This window comes from Neoarius graeffei, chromosome 9 (genome assembly GCF_027579695.1).
Source record: "Neoarius graeffei isolate fNeoGra1 chromosome 9, fNeoGra1.pri, whole genome shotgun sequence".
Lineage (NCBI taxonomy): Eukaryota > Metazoa > Chordata > Actinopteri > Siluriformes > Ariidae > Neoarius > Neoarius graeffei.
In genome coordinates this window covers 79,910,490-79,929,342 of record NC_083577.1, presented here as the reverse complement: position 1 = coordinate 79,929,342, position 18,853 = coordinate 79,910,490, and the positions used below count along the sequence as shown (strand labels likewise).

The following is an 18,853-nucleotide window of genomic DNA, read 5'->3' as shown; positions in this document are numbered from 1 at the left end:
GGCGGAGTGTGTTGCTGAACCAACCGAGGATGAAATAAAAACTCTACTTGAAAACAAAACCCCAAAAAATACAAAAAGAAGCAACAAAATATAGAATGAAAGTATTTGATGGTAAGAACGTATCTTTTTTTCAGGAATTATTATTATTATCGCATTTTTCACAAATTGCTACTGTCATTTCACCAGTTTGTTTATATTCTAAGTGGAAATGATTTTGTTGGACGTTTTGTATAAAGCTTTTATTTATGGGTTGTTTTACAATCAGGCTACAAAGTTTGTGTCACAGGGGTCCAAAATTCAAATTGATTCAAACTGGTTCTTATACCAGTTTTTAAGTGAAGGACAAGTTAAAGAACAGATTTCAGGTAATTTTTTGACGTGTGTGTATGGTAGTTTTGTGTAATCTGCTATAAGATGGGAGAAACAAATGAAGTGATTCTCAGAGAGGACATTTTTTTTGACAATTCAGAATCCCCTACTTCCATAGTGCTTTTAAATATAAGGCTGTAAGCTTTGTGTTAGTTGTCTCTAATATTTATGTCCCAATATCTTGACCACATTTTAGGATGAAAAATAATCATTTTAGATATGTTATTTTATATTGAAAAATTAGCTGTCTCGGAGAGGACATTTTTTTGACACAATTACATACTAATTTGATCAAAATAGTCTGAAAACTTACTGGCATTCAACATTAAAACTTAACTATGTTTCCAATGATATGGAACCAAATATTTGTTTTATGGTATAAAGAATGATTTAAGTGCATCCCTTTTGGAGCTACCTGTGGTCAAAAAAACACTTTTTCTAAATGACACGAGTAATTTTGCTAAATATGACATATATTGCCATACATTCACCAAAAATAACGTCATCACCAATTTTTTTTTTTGTATGGTAAATAGAGCTATCACAGGGCTACAATAAACAACCAAGTTTATTTAGTCAAGCCTTTTGATATTGAAGATAATAAGCGTTAAATGTGATTTTTAGCTTGCATACCCTGATTGTAAAACAACCCTTATCGAATTGGCAAAAAATAAGAGTAAAAATGCTTTGTTTCTCAAAATCCAGTGAATGTGGATAGAATAAAACAGTTATTCTACTCAATCTCATCGTACATGGCTTATAGCCGACTTGTCAACTATCAGCTCATGTACGACTCGATTTCATGAAATAACTGTTATTCTATCCACATTCACTGGGTATGAACAATCGTGCACTCTGATTGGCTACACTACTACTAGGATATCAGCTCATATACCATGAGTAGAGAAAAACAAAATGGCGGAGTGTGTTGCTGAACCAACCGAGAACGAAATAAAAATTCTACTCGAAAACAACCCCCCCCAAAGTAAATACAACTAAAGCAACAAAATATAGAATGAAAGTATTTGCTGGTAAGAATGTATCTTTTTTATTTTTCAAGAATTATTATTATTATTATTATTATTATCGCATTTTTCACAAATTGCTCCTATCATTTCACCAGTTTGTTTACATTCTAAGCAGAAATGATTTTGTCGGACGTTTTGTATCAAGCTATTATTTATCGAATTTGCAAAAAATAAAAGTAAAAATGCTTTGTTTCTCAAAATCCAGTGAATGTGGATAGAATAAAAGAGTTATTCCACTCAATCTCATTGTACATGGCTTATAGACAACTCGGTGCTATGCACCTCGTTAACTATCAGCTCATGTACGACTCGATTTCATGAAATAACTGTTATCCTGTCCACATTCACTGGATATGAACAATTGTGTACTCTGATTGGCTATTCTACTACTAGGATATTAGCTCATATACCGTGAGTAGAGAAAAACAAAATGGCGGAGCGTGTTGCTGAACCAACCGAGGACGAAATAAAAACTCTAAAACAAAACCCAAAAAATACAAAAAAAGCAACAAAATATGGAATGAAAGTATTTGATGGTAAGAATGTATCCTTTTTATTTTTCAAGAATTACAACCCCTGGCAAAAAATATGGAATCACTACTCTTGGAGGATGTTCATTCAGCTGTTTTACTTTGTAGCAAAAAAAACCAAATCAGAGACATGACACAAAATTGTTTTATTTAACAGCTGAACATTCTGGCTTTGTAAAATATACTTCAAAAAATTATATGCAATTGTTGTAATTAATGGCACATTTTTTTAAAGATCAAGTAGAAGAAAAAATTATGGAATCACTCAATGATGAGGAAAAAATTATGGAATCAAGCTATAACTTGCATTTCTAAAACAAATATCCGCACAAGCCTAAATGTGCAAATTATGGCCCTTTTCCACTATCCTTTTTCAGCTCACTTCAGCCCGACACGGCTCGCGTTTCGACTATCTAAGAACAGCACGACTCAGCTCGCTTCAGCCCTGCTCAGCCCCCAAAACTCGCACGGTTTTGGAGTGGGGCTGAAGCGAGCCAAACCAAGCTGAGTGAGGCTAGGGGCGTGAGCAGACACTCCCCTGTGCACTGATTGGTGAGGAGGAGTGTCCTCACACGCCCACACACGCCCCGCGAGCACGCTGGGATCTGTAAACACCGTAAACCCGGAAGAAGGAGAATTACGAATTATGAGAATTATGAAGCCTTATGCACCTCGCCTCATCTATACGCTCTTGCCAGTATCTGTTGGCGTTGTCGGTGACAACAAGCCACAGCACCAAGACCAGCAACACTAACGACTCCATGTCCTCCATGTTTATTGTTTACTCTCCGGGTTGTGAGACTACCGCTTAAAAGGCCACTGATGTCACTGTTTGCGCCGCCTAACGACATCACCTGACGTCCACCCACTTTCGCTAGCTCCACCCAATGTGTCCACCCACTTCCAGCCAGCACGGTTCAGCGCGATTGTAGTCGAAATGCAACGCCAACAGCCCCGCTCAGCTCGACTCAGCCCAACTCAGCACGGCACGGCTCAGCCCGACTCAGTCGCGTTTGTAGTGGAAAAGCGGCATTAGTCTGCAGTTAAAAGAGACTGCTTGTAGACCTGAATGAGCTGTTGCACCTGGCTGATTGACAGAAAACATGGCCCCAACAAGAGAGCTGTCAGTTGAAACAATGGAAAGGATTATAAAACTCCTTAAAGAAGGTAATTCAACACAGAGTGTGGTAAAAGATGTTGGTTGTTTCCAGTCAGCTGTGTCTAAAATTTGGAGTGAGTACAAACAAAATGGGAAGGTTGTAAAAGGGAAACATACAGGTAGATCAAAGCGTCAGGACAGGAAACTCAAAGCAAGATGCCTTGAAAATAGACAATGCACAAGAAAAGAAATGAAAAACAAATGGGCAGAAACAGGAGTCAATGTTTGTGACCAAAATTTAAGAAATCGGCTGAAGGAAATGGGATTTACATACAGAAAAGCCAAACGTTAACCATCATTAACACCTAAACAGAAGAAAACAAGGTTACAGAGGGGTTAAAGAGAAGGAGTCATGGACTGTGGGTGATTGGATGAAAGTTATATTCAGTGATGAATCATGAATCTGCATTGGCCAAGGAGATGATGCTGGAACTTTTGTTTGGTGCTGTTCCAATGAAACATATAAAGATGACTGCCTAAAGAAAACAAGCAAATTTCCACAGTCATTGATGATATGGGGTTGGATGTCAGGTAAAGGACCTGGGCAGATGGCAGTCATTACCTCTACAGTAAATGCACAGGTGTACATTGAAATTTTGGACACTTTTCTCATTCCATCAATCAAAAGTACTTTTGGTGGTGATGAAGCCATTTTTCAGGATGATAATGCATCTTGCTACAGAGCAAAGAGCATTAAAACTTTTCTTCAGGAAAGGCAGATCAACTCAATGGCATGGCCAGCAAACAGTCTGGATCTCAATCCAATTGAAAATATATGGTGGAAATTGGAAAAAAAAAAAAAAAGTCCATGACGAGGCTCCATCCTGCAAAGCTGATCTGTCAACTCTTATACGAGAAAGTTGGAACCTGACTGATAAAGAATATTGTTTTTCATTAGTGAAGTCCACGCCTCAAAGAAGTCAAGCTGTCATAAAAGCCAGAGGAGGTGCAGCAAAGTACTAATTGTGATTTTTTTTAATTTATGATTCCATAATTTTTTCCTCATCATTGAGTGATTCCATAATTTTTTCTTCTACTTGATCTTGAAAAAAATGTGCCATTAATTACAAAAAATTAATTTAAATTTTTGAGGTATATTTTACAAAGCCAGAATGTTCAGCTGTTAAATTAAATAATTTTGTGTCATATCTGTGATTTTTTTTTTTTTTTTTTTTGTGCTACAAAGTAAGGCACCGCCCGAACTTTGCTGGAGCGTTCCTTGAACGGTAGGGAGGGGGGGCCGAATTTCGACAACGCTCGTCACCACGCACAAAATGGGGAAAAAAATCGAAAACACGGGCGTTGGCTTAGCGGTGCACTGCTGAAGCCGGCGTTGCTTTAGCGTTGGTTTAGCGGTAGCGACCGGTAGCGAGCGTTGGTTTAGCGGTGACGCGAGCGTTGGTATAGCAGCGTTCTGCGCATGCGGGCTTTGGCTCGGCGGGGGTATAAAGTTGGTTTAGCACCAATCATAGCAAGTCTCTCAGCATCCATGTTGATACAGTTTTACTGTAACTTTGAGCAAATTCGATATAGATGAGGTCTGAACTCAATGGCAGCTCGATTCCAAATGAGCTCCTGGTCCATTTCTCCCCGTATTTATAGCCAAATTCTGGTCCCGCTCCGACACCTCTATACCAACGCCAAACCAAAGTTCATCGCCGCCATGGATAGCTGCTTCAACGCCCGACACCGTTCCAGCAACCCCGTGTCCGCTCGTAAAATGCTTACAATCGCTCCACCAAAGTTTGTGCAACGTTTAATCGCTGCCCGGGCAACGCTGGCGAAGCAGCGGTGGTCCAGCGTTCAAGATTTCTGCGTTGGCCTAGCGGACCCAAGCGTCCACGAACTTGCGTCTAGCGGTGCCAAACTTTGACTGGGCGTTGGTGGAGCGGGGGTGAACTTTGCCGGGGCGGAAAATTGCCCCCTCCTCACCGCTCGCAATATTTTGTGCAGCTCAAAACTTTCGGAGCGGTAGGAGGGCCCCTCGAGAAACATCAGCGGTGGCCGAGCGTATACGGCGTTGCTTTAACGGGGGCCAACTTTTGTCAAACGGTGGTGAACGGTTACGAGTGGTGATGAATTTTTTTCACCGCTCCAGGAACGCTCCAGCAAAGTTCGGGCGGTGTGACCGGGGCCTAAACAGCTGAATTAACATCCTCCAGGAGTAGTGATTCCATATTTTTTGCCAGGGGTTGTATTATTATTATTATAGCATTTTTCACAAATCGCTCCTGTCATTTCGCTGGTTTGTTTACGTTCTAAGCGGAAATTATTTTGTCAGGCGTTTTGTATAAAGCTTTTATTTATCGAATTTGCAAAAAATAAAAGTAAAAATGCTCTGTTTCTCAAAATCCAGTGAATATGGATAGAATAAAACAGTTATTCCACTCAATCTTGTCGTACATGGCTTATAGCTATCAGCTTGTGTACGATTCAATTTTGCGGAATAACTGTTAAATTTAGGCTGAGTGGGAGCAGGTTCTTGTGGGCCTCAGAACCGGTACCTTGTGATTGGAATAGCTGGAGTGATAAGAAATGGTGAGATAAAAGCTTTTAGTTGAATGGACTGACATATACAGACTGATGAAACCAACATAAAATGTGTTTGTAAAGTTTTGGGCCACCATGATGCACCAGAGCAGCTTCCGTGTTGCTTGTCATAGATTTTACAAGTCTCTGAAGATATGCTCGAGGGATGAACACCATTCTACCAAAAAACATGCCTTCAGTTGGTGTTTTCATGATCGTGGTAGAGAGCATTGTCTAAAATATTGCTCCAGAGTCCCCTAGATGTGTTCGGTTAGGTTAATATATGGGGTGCTTTACTCACAAAGCTATTCAGTGAGCCCTGGTGCCCTGAAATGTTTCATCATAGGATAAAGAAGATCAGTTCTAAGACCGGTATTGATTTGCAGTGATTCCGCCTGCTTAGGGGACAAATGCACTTAAACCAAGCTTGCAAAATACATCATACAATATAACAGAGCCAAAAAGAGTTTCCCTTGAATCTATTTCCTGTCTATATTTGCTATGGCTGATCAGTTATAGTTTCGAATTCTCCCCAATGCTCGTCTTTATTTTGAAAAAGGGCCCCATGGGACCGAAGGGCGAGAGAGGAGACCCAGGTACTCCAGGACATGGCATTAAGGTCAGTCAGACAGTTTGATGTTGATTTGTTTCATATCTTTTTTTTTTTCCAGATCTTTCATCATTAAATCTCTTTTTTTTTTTTTGTGTTGTACGTAGAATAATCAAAAGAATCATGGCTAATGCTTGTGAGGTTTCCCTCCCTGTGTCTGAAATCGCTCCCTACTCACTATATAGGGCACTATGTAGTGAGGACGCCATTTTGTAGTGCTGTCCGAAACGATAATGAGGATTATTTACACCCTATATAGTGCACTCAAAGTATCCCACAATGCATCACGAAAAGTAGTGTACAACCGATGGTCACTAACCAAAGCAATATATCCCATCATGCATTGCGGTCATGTTGAAAGAAATCAGATTAAAGGACCCATGGCATGGTGGTTTGTTGATGCTTTAAACGGGCTCGTGGAGGTTTCCGGGTGTTATATCCGCAGCCTTTCTCGAAATGAACCCTCGGCACGTAGATATAGCCTTCTGGGAGAAAGCCCCATTTCAGCCCTTTTCCCAGTGCGTCGTTTTGCTAATGAGAAGCATGGAGGCGGGGAAGGGTAGAGGGTGGGGGCGGGCCATGGGGGGAGGGGCTTGACCAAGCTGCGGGCATGAGTGAGTGTGTTCGGAGTGGTAGTTTACGAACGTATAATACCCTAGGCTTGAACACGCACTCCATAACCAAAGAGGATAGAAGCAGCAACTACAGCAACATATCGCTTATCCAACAGAAGACATGCATTGCGGAGCAATAGTCAAACATAAGCTCATAAGTTACAGTCAATTTCCAGACTAAACTCAGTTTAACAGAGCATGCTGCATGCTTTTTGGTTTTGTAGCGCAGAGTACCTGGCTAACTGCAGGAAGCGGTTAGCTGCACAGCTAATGTAGCCATTGCAAGGCTAACATGGCACCGATTTTAAAACATGGCAAAACGACTTAACAGTTATACACTTACTCGTTCGGTGTTTGTGGCTGATGCGGCAGGGATGCTTGGTACGGACCCAGGCTTCAGTGACAGTTGATGTGCAAAACCTGCCCTGTACTGTCCCAAGTTGTGGAAACATTCATCAGGAAAATGCTTCCGACAAACATACACCGTCTTAGGTAGACTCGACGGCGTATTATTGGAGTAAATAAAATTAAGCCACTGCGTCTTCAGGGGCTCTCCCGTCGGCAGGAAAAACAGAATCTTTTCTGTGTTGTCACATCCATGTACAGCGCAATTTCCATGTTTCGCTCGCTTAGGTGGTGCCATGTTGTTGTGTCCTCTATGGTCTCCTCACTACAAAATTGAAGTGACGTATCTATGGTGGCAACTTTTGAGCTGGGCAGGCAATCCATACAGTGGGTGGGAATCCAGAGGGGGGGGGCGTGGGGATCATCTCCCTTGCTGACGTAGTAAAGGGAAGAGCCTATCAACGCGCCATTTTGACACGCCATTCTCAAATGTTGACAAAGGGTGGGCATAGTTTGGTTTACACATTATGATATTTCTAGCCACTGGGGTGACTTAAGAAGGTCAGAGGAACTCATTTTAACGTTAAAAAACCTCAGAAAGTGAAAATTTCATGCCATGGGACCTTTAAAAGTCTCAAATTTGATTTAATGAAAGGCAGCGGCAAAGAAGAAAGAAAAGATTCAGCCTTGATTTAAAAGAACTGAAAGCTGCAGGTACTTTGTATTGATTAATGTGGGAAATACACTCAGTATAATATGGATTTATCACAAAAATACATGCATGTGTTTATTTTTTTGAAAACCCACCAGCCAACTGATCTGGCACGTTTTAATTGTGCGACAGTAATGACGTAAATACCAGCGCGACGGACTAGTGTCCGAAAGCGTTTTTTCATTTTACCAATGAGCTCACTATATAGTCCTCTATATAGTAATTCCCTACATAGGGAGTAGTGAATGAGTGAGCGATTTCAGACACAGGGCCTGTTTTTGCGTCCACTTGAACACATTCTGTTTGTAGGGTGAGAAAGGAGAACCTGGTGTGGTTATTGGACCTGATGGAAGCCCTCTATTTCTTAGTTCAACAGTTGGTCAAAAGGTGAGTGCTTAAAATACGCTTTTGAAAGCAATGTATAACTGTGTACATCCAATTATTAAATTCACAGATTCCTTTGTTCTTGCTTTCTCTAGGGGGATCGTGGACTTCCTGGACCTGTTGGACCGACTGTGAGTATATTGTAGATTTATGTACGGGTCATTCTAGAATTCGGGATACGTTTCGCGTCTCCGAGATAAACCTTTTGTTATTTTCCACAAAAGAAATCTTTATTGAATCAGTTTTGAACAATAATGCAAATTATGACAAACTTTCATCAATAGCAATGAGTGATGTACACTTTAGAGCCAATTTATCCATAAAACATTCACTAAACGACTCCCACCCCTCCCCCCACATTGTTGACTGTCTTTGACTCCTGATTCATACATTCAACTCGAATAAACAGAAAGTGATTCAGTCTAGGGCGGCATGGTGGTGTAGTGGTTAGCGCTGTCGCCTCACAGCAAGAAGGTCCGGGTTCGAGCCCCGTGGCCGGCGAGGGCCTTTCTGTGCGGAGTTTGCATGTTCTCCCCGTGTCCGCGTGGGTTTCCTCCAGGTGCTCCGGTTTCCCCCACAGTCCAAAGACATGCAGGTTAGGTTAACTGGTGACTCTAAATTGACCGTAGGTGTGAATGTGAGTGTGAATGGTTGTCTGTGTCTATGTGTCAGCCCTGTGATGACCTGGCGACTTGTCCAGGGTGTACCCCGCCTTTCGCCCATAGTCAGCTGGGATAGGCTCCAGCTTGCCTGCGACCCTGTAGAACAGGATAAAGTGGCTCAAGATAATGAGATGAGAATTTTCTTGTTAACTCTGTTATCAAACCGCATAAAATCCACAAAGATTTTTAATAATACGCGTGACACCCGCACCGAGAGATGTCACTTCCTCTGGTGAGAAACTTCAGAAAGGCAGCAAGGTACAGGATGTTATGTTGCTTCTCTCATTAATTTGAACAGAATGTTGAGGATTTTACACCAACAGTAGATTAATTATTCATCAACTCTGTTATTGTGATATCGGAGTGAATCTCTCACTCATTTTTTAAAAACAATAATATGATTAAAATCTGGCAGCACAGTGGTGTAATGGTTAGCACTGTCGCCTCACAGTAAGAAGTTTCTGGGTTCGAGCCCAGTGGCTGACGGGGGCCTTTTTGTGCGGAGTTTGCATATTCTCCCCGTGTCTCCGTGGGTTTCCTCCGGTTTCCCCAACAGTCCAAAGACATGCAGGTTAGGCTAATTGGTGGCTCTAAATTGACCGTAGGTGTGAATGTGAGTGTGAATGATTGTCTGTGTCTATGTGTCAGCCCTGTGATGACCTGGCGACTTGTCCAGGGTGTACCCCGCCTCTTACCCATAGTCAGCTGGGATAGGCTCCAGCTTGCCGGCGACCCTGCACAGGATAAGCGGTTACGGATAACGGATGGGTGATTAAATCCATAAAATTCTGTTTTTATACATGCCATGTGGTAGCTGTGGTAGTTAAGACACAAACTGGTGGGGGGATGTCAACTCTGTTGTCGCCGATTCTGCTAACGGATGGCCCGGTTCGACCATAACAGAGTTGACGGCGACTAACACTTGAGTCAACGCTTGAAATGTGACCACGATTATAGAACGGGCCAAATATACTGTATATCTGCTGCTTTGAAGAAATGACAATGTTGATATTGTAAGTAACAGTTCACTCTTGCTGTGTATTCGCACAGGGAGCATATGGTCCTCCTGGCATGAAGGGTGAGATCGGGATGCCAGGCAGGCCTGTAAGTCCTCCATTGGTGAAGACGAACATTGAAACATGTTGTTGTTGTTGTTTGCTTCCTGAAATCTTCCAGACAGTACATCAGCTTGTATAAGTGTGAAGAATAAAGCGGCGTTGTCCTATCATTACAGGGTCGGTCAGGTATAGTCGGAAGTAAAGGAGAAAAAGGAGAGCCAGGCTCTGGTTCAGGATACAGTTATCCTGTAAGGACAAATTACATAACATGGACATTTATATATTTTTATGTCTGAAATCTTTTCTGGCTTGACAACTGAACTGCATTCCTTATTATTTTTATCTTTTTTAATCGTTCAAGGGCCCACCTGGGCCTCCAGGTCCTCCAGGTCCCCCTGGAACCCCAGCATATCCTCTAGCTGTGGACAGATTTGGTGTATGTATTTTATTTATTTATTTTTAGTATCAGATAAGCTGTTTATAATTCATGCATAAATGTTGCTTAGAACACTGCACTGCTGAACAAATTGATTCTTGATTTCTATCTGCATTTTCAAAGCCTTAGCAGCGCAATAAGGCTCGTATCTCTTTGTGCTTCATTTTAGAGATATGACGATTCTGCAAGAGTGTATCCAGGTGAGCCGGTTTACATATTTGCACTAATTTTATAGTGTTTACACAGAATCCAGCAGGCAGACGTTGTGCTGAATCACAAGGATGGCAATGCTAGGAATGCTTGACCTTTCCATTTGAACATGTACTTATTTCCTTTATTGGTAACAATTGCTGTTTTTGAAGCAGGCATTTACATTTAGCTGTTTATGCAGGAATAATACACATAATAATCCTGTGTGGATCGAGTATATTGACGCTGTAGCCATGAGATGAACTTCAACTTCAATCCATAACCACATGTGTCATTCTCAGGTTTTCGACTGATCTGTTTTTCTAGGTATGAAAGGAGAGAAGGGAGACCGTGGGGCCCCTGGTACTCCTGGTGTGTCAGGTATCACTCCTTCCTTTCTATCATACACGCAGTATTTTGATATACAACATGTGACATATACCGTATACAGTCATGGCCGAAAGTGTTGGCACCCCAGATTTTTTTTTTCCAGAAAATGAAGCATTTCTCCCAGAAAATGATTGCAATTACTCATGTTTTTTTTAAACACACGTTTATTTCCTTTGTGTGTATTGAAACAATACAAAAAAAAACAGAGAAAAAATAATTATTTGCATAATTGGTGTAGCAGTTAGCGCTGTTGCCTCACAGCAAGAAGGTCCGGGTTCGAGCCCCGTGGCCGGCGAGGGCCTTTCTGTGCGGAGTTTGCATGTTCTCCCCGTGTCCGCGTGGGTTTCCTCCGGGTGCTCCGGTTTCCCCCACAGTCCAAAGACATGCAGGTTAGGTTAACTGGTGACTCTAAATTGACCGTAGGTGTGAATGTGAGTGTGAATGGTTGTCTGTGTCTATGTGTCAGCCCTGTGATGACCTGGTGACTTGTCCAGGGTGTACCCCGCCTCTCGCCCGTAGTCAGCTGGGATAGGCTCCAGCTTGCCTGCGACCCTGTAGAACAGGATAAAGCGGCTAGAGATAACGAGATGAGATAATTTCACACAAAACTCCAAAAATGGGCCGGACAAAATTATTGGCACCTTTTCAAAATTGTGGGTAAATTATTTAGTTTCAAGCCTGTGATGCTCGTTTAAACTCACCTGTGGCAAGTAACAGGTGTGGGAAATATAAGAATCACACCTGAAACCAGATAAAAAGGAGAGAAGTTGACTCAATCTTTGCATTGTGTGTCTGTGTGTGCCACACTAAACATGGAGGACAGAAAGAGGAGAAGAGAGCTGTCTGAGGACTTGAGAACCAGAATTGTGGAGAAATATCAACAGTCTCAAGGTTACAAGACCATCTCAAGAGATCTTTGTGTTCCTTTGTCCATGGTGCGCAACATCATCAAGAAGTTCCAATCTCTCTGGACGAGGACGAAAGAGAAAAATTGATGCAAGGTTGCAACGCAGGATTGTCCGAATGGTGGATAAGCAGCCCCAATCAAGTTCCAAATGTATTCAAGTTCTCCTGCAGACTCAGGGTGCATCAGTGTCAGCGCGAACTATCCGTCGACATTTGAATGAAATGAAACGCTATGGCAGAAGACCAAGGAGGACCCCACTGCTGACACAGAGACATAAATGTACGTGAATAAGCCAAAATCCTTCTGGGAAAATGTCTTGTGGACAGATGAGACCAAGATATAGCTTTTTGGCATCATTCTACTGTTTACCGAAAATGGAATAAGGCCTACAAAGAAAAGAACGCAATACCTACAGTCAAATATGGTGGAGGTTTAAAGATGTTTTGGGGTTGTTTTGCTGCCTCTGGCACTGGATGCCTTGACTGTGTGCAAGGTATCATGAAATCTGAAGATTATCAAGGGATTTTGGGTCGCAACGTAGGGCCCAGTGTCAGAAAGCTGGGTTTGCGTCCTAGGTCATGGGTCTTCCAGCAGGACAATGACCCCAAACATACCTCAAAAAGCACCCAGAAATGGATGGAAAGAAAGCACTGGAGGGTTCTAAAGTGGCCAGCAATGAGTCCTGATCTGAATCCCATTGAACACCTGTGGAGAGATCTTAAAATTGCTGTTGGGATAAGGCACCCTTCAAATATGAGAGAACTGGAGCAATTTGCAAAAGAAGAGTGGTCCAAAATTCCAGTTGAGAGGTGTGAGAAGCTTGTTGATGGTTATAGGGAGCAATTGATTTCAATTATTTTTTTCCAAAGGGTGTGCAACCAAATATTAAGTTGAGGGTGCCAACAATTTTGTCTGACCCATTTTTTGAGTTTTGTGTGAAATTATATCAATTTTGTTTTTTTTCCTTTTTCTTTTTGTTTTAATCCAATGGACACAAAGGAAATAAACATGTACCGGTATATAACAAAACATGTGTAAATGCAATAATTTTCTGGGAGATGTGCTTCATTTTCTGGAAAAAAAAATCTGGGGTGCCAACACTTTCAGCCATGACTGTGTGTGTGTGTGTGTGTGTGTGTATATATATATATATATATATACACACAGTACCAGGCAAAAGTTTGTACACCCCTACTCTACTCATTCATAGGTTTTTCCGAATGTTGTATTTTCAACATTGTAGAACAACACTGAAAACATCAAAACTATGAAATAACATAAATGGAATTATGTGGTAAACAAAAAAAAAGTGTTAAAAAAACAGACAAAATATGTTTCATATTTTAGATTCTTCAAAGTCACAAATAATAAAAACACAGTAAATCGCTCAGTTCCACAACTGTAGTAATGTATATGTGTCAGTCCACCAGATTTTCATACCAGATGCTCAGATTATGGCTTTTGAGTTCTACCTGCTGCATCACACTACCAAGCCTTCATATGCAGGACATACAAACCAAAGTGAAATTGGACCGAGGGAAGTTACTGTAAATCTGACATGAAATCGTGTTCACAACCCAAAACGTTTTCCATTTTCCAGGCAGAAATTTGGCCTTCAAATGTCCATGTCCATGATGTTTCAGCTCGGTCTAAAGTGTATTTTTGGACCAGAATGACACGACTTTTACACTGGATTTGCAAAACAGCTCGAGGTAACTTAATTTGATGCCTCACTGATTGGTTGGCACCATGCCAAATTCATTTTTGGCACTGTGCCAGTGATGTCAGAGTATTAATCGCCGATACTCTGTTTCTAAAGCCTGTGTCATACTGTCTCGTATCTTGCCACGTAAGCAGCGTGTGGGTCAAATGCCAAGAAATGAGGCGTATTTTGTCCAAAATTAAAGTCCTGTGATGTACACGGCGTATGTTTGATATTTCTGTGGCGTATCTGGGGTTCGTATGGGGTTCAAGAGACATAAAGTGATGGCATAATGAGAACGCTATAATAATAAAAATGCTATAATAATAATAATTCTTGAAAAATCAAAAGCATACGTTCGTACCATCAAATACTTTTATTCCATAGTTAAAGTCCTTTCCGCAGCCCTCTCACCTGTTACATAGCTAGGGTTACAGTGGGGGCGGGTCCTCTGGTAACCATGAGAGTTTAACTCCCCACTCGCATCTGTATTGCAGCATGCCTTGCCAGATGGTAGTAGGTACCATTTTTATGATGGTCTTTGGTATGACCCGACCGTGAATAGAACTCCCGATCTCCCGATCGAGAGGCGGACACGCTACCACTAGGCCACTAGCCGGTACTTTTATTTCGTAGTTTGGTCCTTTTTTTTGGGGGGGGGGGGGGGGGGTTGTTTTCGAGTAGAGTTTTTATTCCGTCTTCAGTTGGTTCAGCAACACGCTCTGCCATTTTGTTTTTCTCTACTCACGGTATATGAGCTGATGTCCTAGTAGTAGAGTAGCCACGTATGCGTGGCATATGATGCGTTGCTTTGGCATGGCGTTTCGTTCTTACATGTGATGTTGCTGCTGCGTACCTGCGGCGTATCAGCAATGCTTTGTACACTGTTAAAAAAAAAAAGACATGTCTAGGGTATTTACATGAAACATATTTAAACATATTTAAATAATACTTCAGTGTCTTTAAAGACATGGGTGTATATGGAGGATGCAAGAAAACACACGTCTATTATAAAGACACCGGCGTCTATTAGTAAACACAAGATATGTCTTCGAAGTGTTACATTTAGGGGTATTTAAATAAGACATGTCTAAGCATGTCTTTTTTTTATTTACACTGCACCCACCACTCACCAAACACGGGTTGTGAAATCTAATGGCGAGTAAAGATCGCCCTAGACTCGCCTTTCTCGCCGAGTGTGTTCAAAATGATGGGTTCTTACCTAGTATTAATGTAAAATCCAAGAAATGTTCAACAAAAACTCCTTCTTGGGCGCACTCCAGACTGCGCACACCTTATTATGGCTATATGATGAATTAAATGGCTCCACTGGGCTCGGAGAGCAGCCCGTCATGGCAAGGGTCACTCGTTTGCTTTACAAAATTTAAATAAGACATGTCTAAGCCCTTTTTATTTACAGTGCACGCCACAGTTACGTCACATGCCAACTAAAGCGTTCGCACAGCGTAATAGGTGTTCGAGCAACGTTCCCGCTGCATCACTGCTGCATAGCTTTCGTTTTTAACGCCGTATACGTGACGTGTGACATATCAAAGCTGCTACCTACATATGTGCTACAGATTTTTAAGTGCAGACTTAAAAATATGCCGCGCAAGGAGATCGTGTTACGCATCCTAGCGTATTACCGTAGCTACGTAAGCTGGCGATGCTGTGATGTTCCTTTCTTACTGCCACGTGTCCTGATACGCCGTCCATACGCAAAGCTGAAACGCCAATGCATGACCAACTTTAACCTGTACAAAATGTTACCAATAAAGCTAGAACTGTTGTTGGTACAAGATAGTCATAAAATGTGTTTTTATTCTTTCTAAACTCTGAACATGCAGTGTTGAAAACATGGAGACCGCGACTCGGAATCAGTCAGGACATGTACAATAAATGGACGCTGTCAAGTGTTGATGCATTTCCGGTTCTGGACAGTAACTACATGGTAGTCTTTTAAAACTAGTCCCTGTCTCAAGTTGTTTAGAACCAGCCTCAGTCCAACACAGTCGTGGATAATGTTAAACGTGGTGAATGTATCCCATGGGGGCCAGAGGTGGACAAAGTACCCAACTTCATTACTTAAGTCAGAGTACAGATCCCACTGGTCAAATGTTACTCCGATACAAATGAAAGTTGTCCAGTCAAATTTTTACTTAAGTTAAAGTACTGAAGTACTTGCTTTGAAAAAGACTTAAGTATTAAAAGTACATTTTCTGTCAACGCATCATTGTATTATTGACACAACGCTTACAAAACCAAGGACAGAAATGTGAATTCACAAAATGAACGCATGCTGTGCCATCATGGTGGTTTAACGTTAAGCTAGCTAGTCAGTGAAACTCCACCTGACATGCTAGCAAACTCTTTTCAACATTTCTAGTCTCTAATGCTACTAGAAAAGAAAGATTTCTACATTCTGTTTATTTGGCAAGATTATGCTAAAACCTATTTCTGAAAGGACTTCAGATAAGTTAACGTTATTCATGTTCGCGTAACTCCGCTTTTACATGCTAACTAACACCGTCCAAGTTAACTAGCTATGTGTTACTGTTAGCCGTGGACAAGGCGATGGCAACTTGGCGGGCAAATCCATAGAAAGTCATTTGACTAACCAGACTGCACAGCTACGTTTGCAATGCTATCGCTAGCTCTCAAAGCACAGACAACTTCATTGCAAGCTTTCTCTTGGAATAAAATGTTTATATACCTCAATATGCTTCCGCAGGTTGGATGGCGAGTTTCTGTAGGCTGTGATGTGGTTCATTTTTGGCAAACAAAGCAAACATTTTAAATGAAGTTAATCTTTATTCCTTTCAGAAAACTGAAACATGGGTTCATGGGCCATGGGTGTGCATTCTCCGGAAGAACCGCCTCCTTCCATTCTGCCATCAATTGATCGTGTTCAAATAACGCTGCGGAGAAATCATTGAGCTTGATTTTATACAGTCTATGGACGTGACGTGACCCTAGTGATTACTGATCGGCTGTCTCAGTGTTATCTGCGAAAAAAGATCACGTTTTAGAAAAGAAAAGAAAAAAACATCCGCTTTCAAAGCCGCTTTATAGTAACGAGTAACGAGGACCTTGACAGAAATGTAGTGGAGTGAAAAGTACAATATTTGTCTTTCAAATGTAGTGAAGTTAAAGTCGTGAGTTTCCAAAGAAAGTAATGCTCAAGTAAAGTACAGATACTCAAAAAGTGTACTTAAGTAAATGTACTTCATTACTGTCCGCCTCTGATTAGGGGCACTATTGATGTGATTATTCATTGATAGTTACTGGATCAGCCAGCGAAAACGGTGCAAAATAAATATCGCACGCTTTTCAACGCTGTTTCTACGCATTCTGTAAACAGAGCATCTGGTACAAAAATCCCGTGGCGCGACACATATTAAGTCAAGAACCGCTCAGCTAAGTAAAGAGAAACGACATCTATCATTACTTGAAGACATGAAGCGACTTAATTCATAAAAATAAAAGTGTCCAGACTTTTAACTGGTACTGTATTTAGTGGCATGTATAAATCATAAAACTTCAGAATGAACTTTATAATTTAAGGATTTGAAATATCCATCAGTTCGTAACATTCATGTTATTTACATTCATTTGCATATTCTTTTCTTTTTGTACATCCTTCTGTAGGCAGCTTTGATATTTACACTCTGAAGGTCAGTTACTTTTTAATGGAGAATATACGCAGAATAAATCCATATCACAGTGGAGAAGGTGTGTGCTGAGAGCCATGTCGTTGTGCTGTCTGTGTTCACAGACAGAGCTGAAGGGAGAGCGTGGAGACCCCGGACTGAAAGGAGAGAAGGGCGAGCCGGGCGGACACTACGGTTCTCACTACGGAGGTGTGCAGGGACCACCAGGACTTCCTGTAAGACTTAGTGGGAAGGGTTTGGGAAATATATGCACAGAGTTGCTGTTTGTTGTCCATCCTTTGGCCTTTAATACACCTGAGTGTGAATTTGACAAAATGGTGGATGCCTTAGCCAAGTCTGTGGCTGAGTGTACGTCCAAGTGTCAATAAATGCTGGTTATACAGAAATGAAACTACAACCCCGATTCCAAAAAAGTTGGGACAAAGTACAAATTGTAAATAAAAACGGAATGCAATGATGTGGAAGTTTCAAAATTCCATATTTTATTCAGAATAGAACATAGATGACATATCAAATGTTTAAACTGAGAAAATGTATCATTTAAAGAGAAAAATTAGGTGATTTTTAAATTTCATGACAACACCACATCTCAAAAAAGTTGGGAGACATCCCCTTTTCTCTTTACAACAGTCTGTAAACGTCTGGGGACTGAGGAGACAAGTTGCTCAAGTTTAGGGATAGGAATGTTAACCCATTCTTGTCTAATGTAGGATTCTAGTTGCTCAACTGTCTTAGGTCTTTTTTGTCGTATCTTCCGTTTTATGATGCGCCAAATGTTTTCTATGGGTGAAAGATCTGGACTGCAGGCTGGCCAGTTCAGTACCCGGACCCTTCTTCTACGCAGTCATGATGCTGTAATTGATGCAGTATGTGGTTTGGCATTGTCATGTTGGAAAATGCAAGGTCTTCCCTGAAAGAGACGTCGTCTGGATGGGAGCATATGTTGCTCTAGAACCTGGATATACCTTTCAGCATTGATGGTGTCTTTCCAGATGTGTAAGCTGCCCATGCCACACGCACTAATGCAACCCCATACCATCAGAGATCCAGGCTTCTGAACTGAGCGCCGATAACAACTTGGGTCGTCCTTCTCCTCTTTAGTCCAAATGACACGACGTCCCTGATTTCCATAAAGAACTTCACATTTTGATTCGTCTGACCACAGAACAGTTTTCCACTTTGCCACAGTCCATTTTAAATGAGCCTTGGCCCAGAGAAGACGTCTGCGCTTCTGGATCGTGTTTAGATACGGCTTCTTCTTTGAACTATAGAGTTTTAGCTGGTAACGGCGGATGGCACGGTGAATTGTGTTCATAGATAATGTTCTCTGGAAATATTCCTGAGCCCATTTTGTGATTTCCAATACAGAAGCATGCCTGTATGTGATGCAGTGCCGTCTAAGGGCCCGAAGATCACGGGCACCCAGTATGGTTTTCCGGCCTTGACCCTTACGCACAGAGATTCTTTTAGATTCTTTGAATCTTTTGATGATATTATGCACTGTAGATGATGTGTTCAAACTCTTTGCAATTTTACACTGTCGAACTCCTTTCTGATA

At 41.5% G+C, this 18,853-nt stretch overlaps 1 protein-coding gene across 5 annotated transcripts in view; it reads left to right on the top strand.

Annotated features, from left to right (window-relative positions):
- col18a1a (collagen type XVIII alpha 1 chain a) overlaps positions 1-18,853 on the top strand; it is a 327,724-nt gene that overhangs the window by 288,043 nt on the left and 20,828 nt on the right. For all 5 annotated transcript variants that reach the window (XM_060930350.1, XM_060930349.1, XM_060930347.1 and 2 more), the window contains 10 exons: positions 6,175-6,234; positions 8,206-8,283; positions 8,376-8,411; positions 9,993-10,046; positions 10,177-10,248; positions 10,362-10,436; positions 10,606-10,636; positions 10,953-11,006; positions 17,273-17,298; positions 17,400-17,510. In XM_060930350.1, coding sequence (XP_060786333.1) covers positions 6,175-6,234; positions 8,206-8,283; positions 8,376-8,411; positions 9,993-10,046; positions 10,177-10,248; positions 10,362-10,436; positions 10,606-10,636; positions 10,953-11,006; positions 17,273-17,298; positions 17,400-17,510 — 597 coding nt within the window. The remainder of the gene's footprint in view (positions 1-6,174; positions 6,235-8,205; positions 8,284-8,375; positions 8,412-9,992; positions 10,047-10,176; positions 10,249-10,361; positions 10,437-10,605; positions 10,637-10,952; positions 11,007-17,272; positions 17,299-17,399; positions 17,511-18,853) is intronic.